The following is a 15,549-nucleotide window of genomic DNA, read 5'->3' on the forward strand; positions in this document are numbered from 1 at the left end:
TGTTTAAATTGAAAGTAACTGTGCTTGTGTAAGACCCACAGAATCCAGCGTGAATTCTCCAGCCTCAGGAATTACATAAAATTATTAAACCATTTTACAACAGATAACAGTCATTGTCATTTAGACGGTTTGGTTTTGAACTGCTTGTCTTTTAAAGTAAAATGCTTTTTTTCTTCTTTCATTTTTTTTTAAACAAAACCTGTGTGCTGGCAAACAGGCATCAGAGGAAGTGTCAAAATCTCTGCAAGCAATGAAGGAAATTCTGTGTGGGACTGCAGACAAGGAGCCGCCTACAGAAATTGTGGCTCAGCTGGCACAAGAGTTGTACAACAGTGGCCTTCTAGTGACACTTATTGCCAACCTGCAGCTGATAGATTTTGAGGTAGGTCAGCATCCAGAAACCTTTTCACCTCCTTAGTCTCAGTGTTGTCAGTGAGTAGAGCTGTATTTTTCTGAAGTCTAAATAATTTCATTGCATTCAAAACTGGTTTTCATGTGCTGTAGAAAGCTGCTGCTGTAGGTTGGTCAGTGTCCTGGTAGGTGCACTCAAATACTGGAAGTAAAAGCAATGCATCTGATTTTTTTTTTCATTTTTTAAAACAAAAAAAGAGATACTGCCATGTTTATCCAAGCAAGATAGGAAATGATACTGAGAATACTATTTATGACCGATGTTGTAAGCTGTGGTGATGATGAACTCCTTGGGATCATGAGCTAGAGACAACCATTGTCTTTGAAGAGCATGTCCAATTTAGAAGGGGGCAGGCACATGGAATAAAAATAATTGAAATCATGGGAAAATTTCATGTGACAAACACTGCAAATAACTGGTGTGGTTTAGTTGAGAGGAAAGGAGGTGGAAAAAGTGTTAAAACCTGATTTTGACAGCAGCTGGCAAGGTAAATTGGGTTGTCCCCCAAGTAATGATTTGGATTAAAAGAAGAAAGGAATATAACTTTTTTTGACAGCAGAAATATTAATATGAATATGTATGGGTATATATATCATTTAGTTTCATGTAGTTATATAAATATATGTTCTGTAGAACTTTGCCAGTTTTCTTGTTAAAGCCAAAAACTTTGTAGACAGCTACAAAGACCACTGAACTTGCTTATAAATAGTGAGAAGAATTATAGTAGCAAGTATTGCCATGATTCAGGATAATTATAAACCCTTTTAACTGACCTTTGACTGGTAAGGACTGGGAAGAAACTTTGTCACTGACAGGCCATTACAGTGTTCCTGTGGTCTATGGTCATCTGGGATAACGGCCCACAGGGACTGCTGTTATGAGTCCCATGATTTCTGTGGTTCCCAGATGCAGTGAATCATCACAAATGTCCCAGCGTTTCCAAACAGTGAGAAATCCCCAGCTCCCAGGAACCAGACCGTCGCTGCTGAGGTCTGAAGCAGGAGCAGTAGCCAATGTATAGGGCATGGCAGCAGCTGAATTTAAAAATCAGTTCCCTGGAGAGATCGTCTGTTGCTCCCAGGGCCACTTCTTGTGGGAGTTACTTTCTTCTGGAAGTTTTCTCCTGTTACTGAAGTTTTTGTTGTTTAATTTTCTTTCCATATTGTAGATGAATGAAAGGGAGGAGTGACAGGAAAGTTATGGTTTCTTTTTCCCCTCTCTTCCCCCTGCCCCTAGTAAAGCCAGGATGTCCTATCCCTGCCAGTGTGCAAGGCCAGGTTGGAGAGGGTTTAAGCAACATGGTCTAGTGGAAGGTGTTCCTGCCCGTGGCAGGGGGGTTGGAGCTAGGTGATCATTAAGGTCCCTTCCAACCCAAACCATGCTATGATTCTATTTGTTTTGTATTAGTTTTTTGGAAGTCCTGTTAGTGGAGGTCTCTTACTTTTCCTCAGGTCTTAAGTTCAGGAGGTTTGTTGGTTTGTTGGTTTTTTTTTTTAATGCTAGAATTTATTAAGGTCCTTTAAATTGTCTTCCCCTGCTACCGCTGGTTACTGTTAAATGTCTTAATTACAAAACCAAACCCCAAACCTCCAAAATCCAGTAGTTTACTTATTTGCTTTTTAAGAAAAAGGTGGGGGGGGGGGGGGGGAGGAGAAGAGATACTGTTAGCAAATACACCACAGAAGGGAAACCACTGTATTTTTTTAGTTATGTGACAGTCTGTATTGCTTTTGTCAGGCAAAACATATTGAACCCACAGTCTTCAAATACCAGCACAGAATGAAATACCTGATGTGTTGCTGAATTACTTTTATTACAATCAATTCTAATAACTCTTACTGCAAAATAGATTTTTCCATGATACAGCCTTTTCAGTCATTTAGCAGAGCTGATGTACATACTTTTTTTGCCAAAACCGTAGAAACTAAATGCCATTGAACAAGAGGACAGTAAGAGCATGTGCTTCTTTGTCTTAATATCCCCGTGGACTTTTTCATTGTATAAACTTTTCTGCTTTCATTTTGTTATGTTGATGGCCGCAGCTGGTATTTAGGTTTCTTTGTCAAACAAGAATTTCCTCACTTTAGAGCATGCACATTATTTTTTTTTTTAATCTGTGTGCAATAGTAGAAAACAAAATCATAGATTGCATGAAAATGTGATTTCTGAAGGGGATGTTCATATAGGTTACTTTGTTTTGTCCTAACTCCCCTCCTCCTCCTCACCAACCCTGCTGCTTGCTTTGATCCCAGTTTTGCACAGCTGTACTTCCCTTTGAAGATGTGCTTTCAAAGACCTCATGAAACCTGATGGCTGTTCAGAGGAGTGAGACCAGAGTTAGTGCCCACACAAAGAAAAAGGCGCAAGCACAGACCTGAGTCCTGTCCCATTTGTGTTTCACCTGCCAGTACACATACAGCATGTGTGGCTGGGGGCAGGTGTGCCTGTAGCGAAGACTTGCACACGTCCATTGCATGTCTATGGAAGAAACAGGTTTATTGCTTCTGCCACTCAATAAACAAGATATAATTTTGGTGATGATATTATTATGAAGCACTAATGCTGGGTTTGGGCAGGAGCCCAGGATCAAGATCAGCCTGGGATTTCTGAAATTTAAAGGATGAAATTTATTGTTGGACTTTGAAGAACTGAGGGAAGTGGGCATACAGAAAATGTCAACTAAAAAAATAGGTGTTGCTAACTGTGTGTAAGCCTAAAGATTCACAAGCTGTAAAGCCACCGAAAGAAGCAGTAAATAGCCACAAGCTCAGGACTGGTGACATTTAGAAACTTTCTCTTACTTTCTGTTGAAACATGAGCTAAATTATGGTATAGGTATAATGCAATTCATTACTTATATAATGACATCCTTTGCAGGTTTTTTGTTTTTGTCTAGCCACTTTATCTCCACGATGCTTTATCTTGTGCTTCAATAGCCATATGTATTTCATTATAAGGCAAAATTGAATCACAGATCCAAATAAGAAGTGTTGTAGAAGTATTTCTACAACAGATGTCTGATGTTGAGGGAAATCTGCCTTGGTTTCATTCAATCTGCCTCCATTCCCTCTAGGAGAACCCAGAGGGACCAACTTCTTTGGCTTTCACCATTGCTGGTCTCTAGAAAACTTGGTATAATTGTGTATGTGTGTGGTTTTTTTATATTTTATATATATATATGTGCATATATCCTCTCTGAGATGTATAAAGAGATCATAGAATCATAGAATGGTTTGGCTTGGAAGGGACCTTAAAGATTATATAGTTCCAACCCCCCTGCCTCTGCTATTGCACAGAATGCTGTAGTGCATCTAATATTAAGTAACAGATATAAAACTTGGTATAGCAGAGAGGATCACTTAATTTCTGGCCATTTTCACCTCACCCTTTCAATAGCTCTTCTCTGGGTCGGTTTTGTCTTGGACTAACCGCTAAAGCCGCTGGGGATCACAGGGTTCCGGGCGTACATTATAGGTGTTGCAAAGATAGGGGAGAATGGGATGACTTTATAAAGAATTAACCTAATTAAGAGAATGTCCAAGGGTCAGAAGTGTTTCAGACAAAGGCAGATGAACTGGCCTGCTCTGACTTGATTCTCCTATTTAATTCCTCGTGTTCTCAAGTCTCCAAGCCAGCTGGGATGGAACCAGTAGGAAAGCAGAATGTTTTGTGTTTCTCAGCAGTGATTTGTTTGTAGAGGTGAAACCTGGGATTTTCCCTCTCTGTGAAACTGTCTACTCCTTGGCTTTAAACATTCAATAAGTTCTTTGCCATGGAATGTTTGTCCTCTTGAGGCAGATCAATGATCATGTACAAATTATAAGTAACCTTTTGCTTTAGCTTGTCCTGCGCATAGTGACCTGCTGTTGACTCAGTGCTTTGGTTACTGGTCATTAGTAACTGGTCTCCCCCTCCCTGCATTTCATACATCAATTTGTCTCCTGTGGCTGTGGGAGAAAGCAGTGGGGGAGAAAGAAGACTTCTAATGCAAGATGCATTGGAAACCCTGTGGCTGAATAGAACATAATTTGGAGAGACCTTCTGAAAAGCTGTTTGCACAGGAAAGCATTTGAAGGCAAAACATGATTGTGTAGATACATGTATTCAGGGGAAAATTATGACACAATGAAGGATCTTAGTTGTGACTAAAGCAGAGTCTCTGTGATGTGATGCAGCTGTTTTATCAGTAGTAATTATTTTATTTGTCATGGTGAAATAGTGGGCACACCTTTAAATTTAACCCTGTAACCCTCAAATTTGGAGGCTGCAGGAGCAATAAGTATGCACCACAAAAGCATGTTTGACTCAAGTCAGCAGCTTGCTTTTTTGGTACTTTAATGCTGCTATTTAAGATAGCCAGGGACTTGTTTGACAGAATAAGGAGGATGCACATCTTCATTTAGAAAAAGAAAGGTGTACATGGGAGTGGAGGGATGAGTAGTCTTCAGAGCCACCCCAACAGAGGAAGCCTTCTTGTGGCATTGAAGACTTCTTTCAATGCCAACAACAGTATGAGGTGGAGAACTGCCCCCAAAGAAACTGACTTGTTTTCATTTTAATTTCTACTTTAAATAGAGGTTACAGTAAATGATTATTTGTTCATGTTTTTCCAGTTGAAGATATATTTTGCTTCTTTAACAGGGCAAAAAGGACGTTTCCCAGATATTTAACAACATCTTGAGAAGACAAATTGGCACTCGCAGCCCTACTGTGGAATACATTAGTGCCCATCCACATATCCTATTCATGCTTCTAAAAGGGTGGGTGCGTTAATTTGATTTTCATTAAACAGCATTGCCTGGAACATGCTGGCACTGCACCTGATCTGCTTTGTCAGTTTTAGTTAATGAAAAAAGAGATGTTCCAGATTTCTTATTTTGTTTCATACTGACTTTCTTTCTACTTAATTGTCTACTTTCAGTAACTGTTTTTTTTTATTTGGCCATTATTTCTTCACCAAACTTCATGTTGGAATAATTATGTGCTGATTGTTCTTGACTGCTCCCCACATGATTGTTCTTCAGTTCTTGCCCTAAACTCTTCTGTGGTGTTGTTGATGACTGCTGAGTTTCATTTAGACCTTTTAGCATTGCAGGAGTGACTTAACAGCAGTATCTGTAAATAACTGGAGTCAAACTGGATGACTATGTTATAGAAGGGAGGGGAGCTACTACATGAAAAGAATAGTTGTGTTTGGGGGACAGGCTTCTCCAGCCCTTGTAGTCACATGTGAACTTCAGATTAATTCTGTAATGAACTCCACAACTTTCAGCATTAAATATTTTTTGTGTGTGCATCTTTTAACCTTTGAGGGAGTCAGTGCTCAGCTGTAACCTGGTGGTTCCCAAGGTAAGTTGGCCAAGGAGGGCTGTAGTTGCATTCAGCTGTAGTTGCATTCAGGAGTGCCCAAGTGTTGGCCTAAAAATCCTGAGGTTTCTGTCACCTTTACTTTTGACTAAAAGCACCTTCCATTCAGTGAGAAGCTTTGCTTTTCCAGCCCTTGAAATCTACTGTTTTCTGTTCCGTTTTCATTTGCCTTTAGGATTTTGGTTGTTTTTTTTTTTTTTTTTCCTAAATAAATGAGAATACACGTGATTGGGATTAAATAACTGATGTAGAAATAAGTTCATTTACTAGCTGATCAGTATGAAACAACATGGATTCTCGTAATAGTTGTATGGTCACACTAGCAACAGCCTATCAACAACATATCAAAAAGATGATATAAGAATGATTTTTTTTTCTTGCTTTTCTTGCTCCTGAAGTTGAAGACATTCATGTTTACTATTTGCTCCACAGTCAGGGTTAGGAAAACACCTAATCACCATTTAAGGTCTGTGCATGACAAAGTTACAGCCCCAAGGGCAAAATTCCTTTCAGCCAGCCTCTCCCAGGGGCAGACCTGAGCCAGGAGACCGATAGGCACGGGAGTCCTCTGAAATAGTTATTTCCTTCAAAACTGGTCACATTCCAGCACAGCTTAGTAGGGAAAAAAAGTAATGGAGAGATCTAGTTAGTACCAGGGATTTAAAAAACTGTAAGCTCGTGGTTGAACATGGTGGCAAAACTCTTGGTTGCAGCGATAGGAGAAAGTGTGGACCTGCTGCCTTCCTCACAGGCAGGGTAGTGGACAGCCTAGGCAGGTGACTGGGCTGAGCTGAGCCTTGCTCTTACAAGTATAGTGATTAAGCTTTAATTTTGGAACTCTTTATTTGTTTTATGTTACTAATTGCTAGCTTCCTCAGAGAGGAAATCACTCTGCCAGTTAAATGAATTCTGGTTTCATTTGTTCATTAAAATTGGCCATTTATATAAACCTCAAACTACTAGTCTCAGGACAGTGAATTTTAATTCTCTCCATCTTTGTTAACTTGTACAACTGTTTTCAATTTCATAGATAGGTACAATCATTTTTCCCCCTTTTCTCTGTCTTTGCTGTTTCGATTTTTCACTGATTTTGTTTTTGCACGTTGTGTGTGTATGACTGCCATATGCCTGCTCCTTATTTAAAGCTAAAAAATACTTTTGGATCATGTCCCAGATCTTCTTTGGCATCTGTAAGAACCGAGAATATTAAGATGATAGTAAAGATTTTATATTCTGCATATATGCTGCTGACAGACATTCTGCTATAGGTGACCTGAGTCACTGGAAGGATTTAAATGGCATCACTTGGGTGCTAGTTTGAAAATTCCTGCTGGGTTGAGCAGCATGGCCATGTTAGTTTGGTCCTTGGACTCCTTATTAATGATTTCTTGTCTGTCTCTCTGCAGCACTACACTATATCAGAACTGCCATTTCTGGAGTTTCTTGTTAGAAAGGCTGTTGAATTAATGAGTAGTAGTCCAGAAGACAGAACTGAACAGCCTGGTGGTACCTGAGCAGCTGCTGCAGAACAGTGTAATGATGTCAAACATTATGCTGCATTACCTGCCTGTGTCCTGCTGCTGAGACAGTATCTATAAATGATACTTAAAACATGTATCTACAGCAAGGCTAGGGCCCTGAACACACAGCTTGCTGCATGCAGGCAGTGTACAGTGCTTATGTGCAGTCAGCTGTGAGACTGGGAAACCCACACTTCGTGGTAGACACTACCTCTTGAAAATGTGGGGATATGTTTTAATATTTATTTAGTGCTAAATGAAATATGTGAAATGAGAATCTTCTGAAAGAAAAGTGGCCTGTATGTTCAGTGTTACATGACATGCAGGAAGTCTGGACAGAGACTTTTTACAAGGACATGCAGTGACAGGACAAGGGGGAATGGTTTTAAGATCAAAGAAAGTAGATGTAGGTTAGGTATTAGGAATAAATTCTTCCATGTGAGGGTGGTGAGGCCCTGGCACAGGTTACCCAGAGAGGCTGCAGCTGCCTCGTCCCTGGCAGTGTTCAAGACCAAGTTGGACAGGGCTTTGAGCAACCTGGTTTAGTGGAAGGTGTCCCTGCCTGTGGCAGGGGGGTTGGAACTGGATGAGCTTTCAGGCTCCAACCCAAACCATTCTGTGATGATTCTATGATTCTATGACATTACCTGAACAGAAACAAAAAATACCATTTCTACCATGACAATAAAAGAAACAGCACAAGACTATTGCGAAAGTTTGTCATTGTTCTACTTTTATTAGATACAAAATTTCCTCTGCCCCCTGACAGTCAATTTCCAACACCAGAAACAAAAGGTTGCTTTTTTGTTGCACAATGTGAGTGCTGTTGAGTGGGAAGGATCCTGAATCAGAGCTCCCGCCCAATGTTTCCTGCCTAATAGTCCAGCGGCACTGCCAGTTTGAGATAACTGTTCTTAGCTTTTAGAATTCATTTTACTCTGGCTACTTCCTTCCAGGTTCTTAGCTTCAGAAAAACATACAGCACATAGTTCACTATTTTTTTTCCACTTTTTTGGTATGTTAATTTACCTTCCTGCTGCATGAGGACTTATGTTAATAGTATCTTATTTTCTCTGTGTGCAGGCTTTGTGTTCAAGTAAGATTTCAGGTGGATACAGTGTTTGGTGTATACAGAGTACTCAATAGATTTGAGCCAGCTTTTTTCTCTGGTGTCAGTGTATTGCATTAACCAAGAAATAACTTTCGTCTTTTGTATTTTAAAATACTTTCTCTCTAGTACAATGGCTGTAAAGGACTTGAAGTTTGTGGCACTTGCATTGTTTCTCACAAGTGGCAGATTGATAAGCTCCTTTGTGAATATATATATCATGCCACATGCTATCTCTAATGTAGTCACTGCCTCAATCTGGTCTGTGGTGACCTCTTCATACCATAGTGCAGTTAAAGCTTTAGTGGTATTATGGCTGAAGTTGCAGAATTGCCCTTGAGTTTATCCAGGCTTTAGAAGTTAGTGTAAAATCAGATTAGAAGATAGCTATTTTTCAAGACTTTGTGTCTCCCAGGCTTGATGCCTTCCAAATCTCCTGCCTGTGCTCCTTACCTTGTACAATCTTCTGCACTAGCCATGCAAGTATGGTTCCTTTTGCACTGAGATACATCTCTGTGTTGCTTCTTTCAGCCTCCACAGTAAGATTTAAATCTTTCAAGTCCATTATTTTATTTTCTGGTTGCCCCTAGTAGTCAGTAGGTGGGGGTCTCTTTAGGTTGTAAGGTCATCTGAACAGAGCTCCTCAATATTTTCTTCTGCTTTGGCAATATGTCAGTATAGACCACTGATTGCTCATTAGCAGTGATTCTGGAATACATTTCAGTCACTCCTGCCTCTCATGGCTTTGCATGTAAGTGTGGGTGCAGAGAACATGCCAGTTCTGACTGGGCAGCTTGTAAACTTCTTCCAGGCATATTCCAGGAGCCAAACCCAACTTCCCTCACTTATGTGAACAGCTAAAGGTCCATAACCCACTTCCAGATAATGGAGCATATGACTAAGAGTGATTCTGTTGATACTTACGTTTTAAGAAGTTATTGTGCTGGAAACAATGTAATTTGCTTTTATTCCAATCAAAATATTCCTTAGCCAACTATTAAATATTTTCCTGGCTGCATTCCTAGGAGCAACTCCTCCCCTTTTTCCTTGAAAATTAGTATTCCTGTTAATGGAGTTGAGGAGAGGTATGCCTCAATGGGAGACATCCGTGAATTTCAGTTGTCTAAAGAGTTACAAATTCACGTTTGCAAAAGTTTCCCAAAAGGAAACAAACAGGGGCTCGAGGGCCTGCATTTCCTTGAGGGTGGGAAGTTTCATTTGCCTGTTTGGAATAGTAGTTCATTTTTCATTAAGCCAGCCATTGTTGACATCAGGTTGAAGTATGCAGCTCTGGTATGCTTGGAAAACACTACCATTCTTTTAAATTGCAAGCTGGTGGTAAATTTGAGGGCCCACTCACTTACAGCACAGATGGCATTTTGTGGTTTTTCTTTTTTTTTTTTTCTCTTTTGGCCTAGTGATAGGAATTAATTGTGCAAAGGAAAAACAATGCTGATAAGCTCTGGGTGATAATACACAGTTCTGATATAGTATAACCAGTTTATTGAAACAGAGCATGCTTTCTGTCCCCTTGGACTTCACCACTTTCACACAGCTGAAGATTGCTGGAAGAAGTTAATTTTAAGTCCTTATTGTTGGATTTTATCCTTTCTTTTTTAAAAAGTTTTGTTTCTAACAGTTTTGTTTGAGGTTAATTTCAGCTTTAAAGAAATCGGGGCTTTATAGAAATATAAAATAATCTGAATTATCTACCCTTCTGTCTCTCTCTCCAAGATGGAGAAGTATGCTGGCTCCTGGCTATTGCAATGAATGTGCCATAACAGAATTGTAACTTGAGGAATGAGTACTTGTATACTGAACAAAGTCAAAGCCTTTGCAGGGGAGTGATTGGACAGAATTCCTTATGAACTGAAAAAAAAAATTTCAGAGCTACAGAAAGCTTAATCCTATGTAGATTGTCTGGATAAACTCCTTCTACCTTCCTTGTTAGGTATTAATATTGTAGAGTGACGTCTTCTGTAAGAGGAGTGGGAGGTGATGTATGGTCATGAGGTGGTATTTTTGTTTTTTGGATGAACTGAGGAGCTCAGTATTAAATCTGAAAAGGGAAATTGTTATATTGTATTGATGAAGAAGCTGTGCTGAAACATTATGCACTCTACATGGTCTTTCCACAGAGGACATGAAATGCACATTTACACCGAAATGGTATTTGGCTTGGGAGGACAGAGTTTTGCAGTGGAAAATGCTGGCAGCCTTATTCGCTCCTCAGCTTTGGGCTGAGGTCCTGAAGTTGGGTGCAGTGCTGTGGCTGTGAGCTGCCACCTGTTTGCTGGGTCCCTTCTGGTGCATGCAATTCCCTGTGCTACAAAGTTCCCTGTTGCTAGAAAAGTGCCTGTTAATCCTTGTTCTTCTATATTTTGATCTTTTCTGTTTCTTTTCATTCTTCAGATATGAATCCCCAAGTATTGCCTTACGCTGTGGAATTATGCTGAGAGAGTGTATCCGGCATGAACCCTTGGCCAAAATCATACTTTTTTCGGAACAGTTCAGAGACTTTTTTAAATATGTGGAAATGTCAACATTTGATATAGCTTCTGATGCCTTTGCTACATTCAAGGTAAATTCTTTGATACCTGCTTCATAGTGTTAGGGTCAAAATTGGCACTCTATCAGTAGTCATCACTGGATGGTGTGTTGCATTTAAACTGTATGTCGTTTTTATTGTTCAGTAAAGGATATAATTAATGCTTGGTCTGGTTGTGACAGGATTCACAACAGTGATCAAGCTAGCAGAGAATCTTTAATTCAATACAGATTTACATTTCACTGATGTTCTTCATCTTGACAATCAAAGATGTTTTATGCAACCATTTAAAACTAAAATTAATCATGTATTACATACAGTTCTTGTAAAAATACATGACCTTTTTCTCTCCCTACCTTCCCCCAGAGACAGAATCACTGCCCGTCATGACCCCAGTCAGTACATAGAAGAAATCATTTAAAATTCACTTGTGGAATCCTTGTAATTTTTGCTGTTCCTTCTGAGATCAGCAGTCAGGTTTAGATTAATGCCATGCCTGTGAATTGTTTTATGATGTATTTGTGTGCTTACTTTTGTGACCTGTGGTTCAGTATAAGGACCGTACTGCTACAAGCTGAGTAGGTGGAAGCACTGTGTAGAGTCTGCAGTGTTCTGAAAATGAAGTTGGGTGAAGCCTGCCAGATTTCTTGGAGTTTGTATGTGACCATCATCTTTCCCACAAGGCGCCAATACAGTCTTTGAGCAAACCTGGGTGCTTAATGCACAGGGAAAATGAATTTCCTTCTGAAAAAATAATTTAAGAAAGCTGGAAAAATTCTTTTTAGGTAAAGGTTCTTCTAAATATAGATGCAACTCCTTTTTTCTGCTATCCTTGGGTTCATTGCTGTCATAGAAACACACTGTTTAGTCTTTCCTCTCAAAGCTAATTAGAAACATGATTCAATAGATCTTAGGAATAACTGTAAGGAGAGTCATTGCTGAAATCTGGCCTTGGTTTTCACTAACATACTGAATTGGGGTAAAGATCTGCAGAATGGAGATAACGTTGCATTCTTCAGTAATGATATGAGAAGAACCACCCATTTGCTAAGCAATAGCAGCATCTTTCAGTTATTTTGAGTTGTGCTGTTGTGGGGCTCATAAATGTTATGAAAATGGAAGGAGCACGGAAACAGGTAAAAGTGCAGTGCAGGCCTGTATAAAAATGCAACATAACTGGGATTAAATCTTCTGTCTCTGGCATTTTACCATATGCTTGGGAAGTGTTTTGTCTGTGGTCTGAAAAAATGCCCCTGCACTTTGTTCCCAGCCTGACAGAAGAGATTTGCATCCTTCCCCCACGTCCTGCTTTAAGCAGGACAGTAGTGTGTGTTGGTGGTGATGGACAGTCATCACTCCAACCAGGAGGCAGGACTGGGACAAGGGTCAGTTAAGCTGCAGCAAGGACCACACACTGCAAAAGAGAGGGATTGATGTTGTACATAGATCTCCAGCTGCAGAACTAACTTCTGTCCCCTGTGAACCCAGTGTATTTTTAGCAACATTTAAAAATAGGATTCTACATCCTCACGTGCACTGGAAAGAGAGGAGTGTGAGGGCAGTTCATCCTCAGACGTGGGTCAGAGATCACTTTTTAAAGTGCTTGAGGAAAAGCTATAAACTGCCCTTTTTAAAGAAACCTGCCCCTTAGCACCAGATACACAGTCAGTTCTGGAAATAAACCAGCTCTCAGCTCACCTCCTATTTATCTGTTACTCTGAATAGCTGGAGCAGCAAGAAGTGATGTACAAGTGATTGAATTGTCAAATATGGAGCTACTTCATTTCTAATACTGTAAAAGCAAATGCTATAGTTACCCACAGAAGTTGTGGGTGTCCCTGCCCATGGCAGGGGGTTGGAACTGGATGAGCTTTAAGGTCCCTTCCAACCCAGACCATTCTATGATTCTGTGATTGCTCTCTGGCTGGATTACTGAGTTCATGTTTTCGGGTCTGTTCCCCCTGTGTTGTGTTGTGCCCCTGTGGTAGTGTTGCCACCAGGGTGTCTGGTTCAGAGCTGAAAGCCTTGGATACTCTATGCACCAGAGGAGAGCTTAATTAAATGTGCTTTAAAGTCTGAGAATATTTATAGTAGGGACATACTGGATTTTTTGATGATCTGGAGATGTACTTCTTAATTAAATTCAGCCAGGTGCGCTGCAGAGAGGAAAAAGAGCTGTTAAAATGCAGAAGAAAACAGCTTGTGTTTAGAGATATAGTTAGCTGTGGAGGGTGCAAGCAGCAGTTGGAAAGAGGGCTGATTGAATGCTGCTGCTTCACTCTCTCTCCTGATTTTCTATGAAAAACTCATTTTGGATTATATTCCATTTGTGCCCCCTATTGAAAACTGTTGTACTTGCCTCCAAAGTGCCCTGCATAAAAGCTTGTGAATCATATATGTTGCACTCAGCCTTTTAAATTGCTATCACTGCAGTCCTGCTGCATAAAGGAATGTATTAAAAAAGCACACGAGCTTTTATAGCACTCTACTTTCCTCTTATGATTGATGGTAAAGATAAGTTAAAGGACTAGCATGTAAAGGATTTTTTTTATTTGTGATGCTGTAGAGGATGTGTCTGTGCATCTGCTTCAGCTACACATCAGCTTCAGTCTCTGGGTAGGGAAACCAAGGAAAACTGATAAAAAGATAGCAGAAAATGATTCACCAGAAAAACGGTGACTTGAATGGACTTCATCAGACATTTACTGTGATCAATGTTATGTTTTGAAAGAGGCAATAAGATAAAAATTAAACTTAAATGCCTCAAACTGGCCACTTCATTTTTAGCTATTCATCCAGTAAAGAGGCTTGATTTCTTCTGGAGCTGAACACTTGCATCTCTGTCACTGAGCACCAGCATTCCCATTCTGTGGGGAAGGCTGCTTTAATTTAAATTTGAATTAGTTGGCCTTTTAGCATGGGAGGCATCCAATCCAGCTGTCTAATATCAGGAAGCCCACCTTGGGCAGAAAAAGAGCTGCAAATGGGATTCATCCCACTTCCCTGAGAACCTTTTCTGGGGAAGGAGAGCCTGGATGGCTAGCTTAGATTGGTGCACAATTTGTAGGCTTTAAATAACTAAACGTATTTATACAGTGGTTGAATTTAAATTTTCCGTATTGTATTCTTGGAGATGAGCAATAGCAGTTGATTCAGCTTAGCGTAATTCCCAGCTATGGGATAGCATAGCTGTATCACTTTTGGCTTTGGGACCGTAGCTGGTCCCTCCATACTTTTTTCCTTTCTCCTACCTCAATTTATTGTAAGTATTGTGCTCAATGAGCAATGACCCTAAGAAAAAATGGAAGGAAAAAGGAGTATAAAGAAAGAGTGTTAGAATAGTCTTATATCGATTCTGTTAGCGTTAACTGAGTTCTCCTTAAAGTCCTACCAGACACATAATGCAGTATTAGTTTTAAATGCTTTCTGACTATAGAAATCACATTGTAAATACCTTCTAAAAGAGGATCTGGTAAAAAAATGCTAACATGAATTGGAGACTCAAGGGAAAATTAAATGAGCATGCTCGCTCAGGTAACCTTTCTCTGTTCTTCCCCAGGACCTGTTGACAAGACACAAATTGTTGGTAGCAGAATTTCTGGAACAAAATTATGATGCAGTAAGTATAAAGGCTACAAGAATTTTTTCTGTTCATGCTTAGCTGGAAAAAGTGCCCTTCCAATAGCAAGGGCGTTCATGTTTCAGGTAAAGTAGTCACAGAGGGCTGCAGAACTAAACACTGCTTTTAATAAAGCAGAATCCTCAAAAGGCATTTGAAATATCCCCCTCTGCACACACCTGGGGACATGCACCAAGCTTTCAGCTGAACTTGCAGTTTAAAAGCAAGATTTATTCCTCTCTGCATGCTTCATATATCCTCATATGTAAATGGAACTGTAAACTTTGCATGTAAATAGAACATGGGAGAAAAAAAACCCATGTTTTTAAACAGTTTTGTGATATTCCAGCACTGGTAGGGCCTATTGGTGTTATTTACAATACTTTGGGACACAGGAAAAGAGTTACTGGAAGAAGTTTTATCATTACTGGAAATGACAGGTACCTAAGTGGGGGACTGAGCTGTGACTGTGCCTCTTGCCATCCTAAGGCACTTAGCCCCTTGGTTAGCTGCTGGTTTTTACTTTGATTTTTTGCCTCAGTTTTGAACCAAATGTAGGTCAGGAAAATTCCATTGGAATCAAGCAAAACTGGACTGATACAGATCATGCAATTACACTGTGGGTTATATTCTCATGTTACCTGAGTTATTCTTTATTTTATTGCCAAAGTGAGAGGGCCAAATACTATCTCTTTCATTCTGGTTACCAAAAAGTTTAAACAAAGATCAAGCTTATTATTGCTGAGTCACAAATGCAGCTTAACTGGAGCAAAATTAGTGTCTCTGTCAATCTTTCCTCTTAATCCTGAAGCACTGCATTGGAACAGTCCCCATTCTGTGTTTATTTAATGTTAAACTTTTTAAATATAAATTGTGGAAGGGAGCATCTTTATTAGATGATCTTGGACAGCAGTGTTGGGATTTTTTTGCTTTTTTGGTAGATGGTTTGAATACATTGTAGACTTCTCTCTGTTT

The 15,549-nt window shown here is 39.8% G+C and overlaps 1 protein-coding gene across 2 annotated transcripts in view; it reads left to right on the plus strand.

Moving 5' to 3' along the window:
• CAB39L (calcium binding protein 39 like) overlaps nt 1-15,549 on the plus strand; it is a 47,853-nt gene that overhangs the window by 22,148 nt on the left and 10,156 nt on the right. For both annotated transcript variants that reach the window (XM_031047761.2, XM_005147659.3), the window contains exons 3-6: nt 218-382; nt 5,054-5,172; nt 10,820-10,988; nt 14,515-14,574. In XM_031047761.2, coding sequence (XP_030903621.1) covers nt 218-382; nt 5,054-5,172; nt 10,820-10,988; nt 14,515-14,574 — 513 coding nt within the window. The remainder of the gene's footprint in view (nt 1-217; nt 383-5,053; nt 5,173-10,819; nt 10,989-14,514; nt 14,575-15,549) is intronic.

This window comes from Melopsittacus undulatus, chromosome 2 (genome assembly GCF_012275295.1).
Source record: "Melopsittacus undulatus isolate bMelUnd1 chromosome 2, bMelUnd1.mat.Z, whole genome shotgun sequence".
Lineage (NCBI taxonomy): Eukaryota > Metazoa > Chordata > Aves > Psittaciformes > Psittaculidae > Melopsittacus > Melopsittacus undulatus.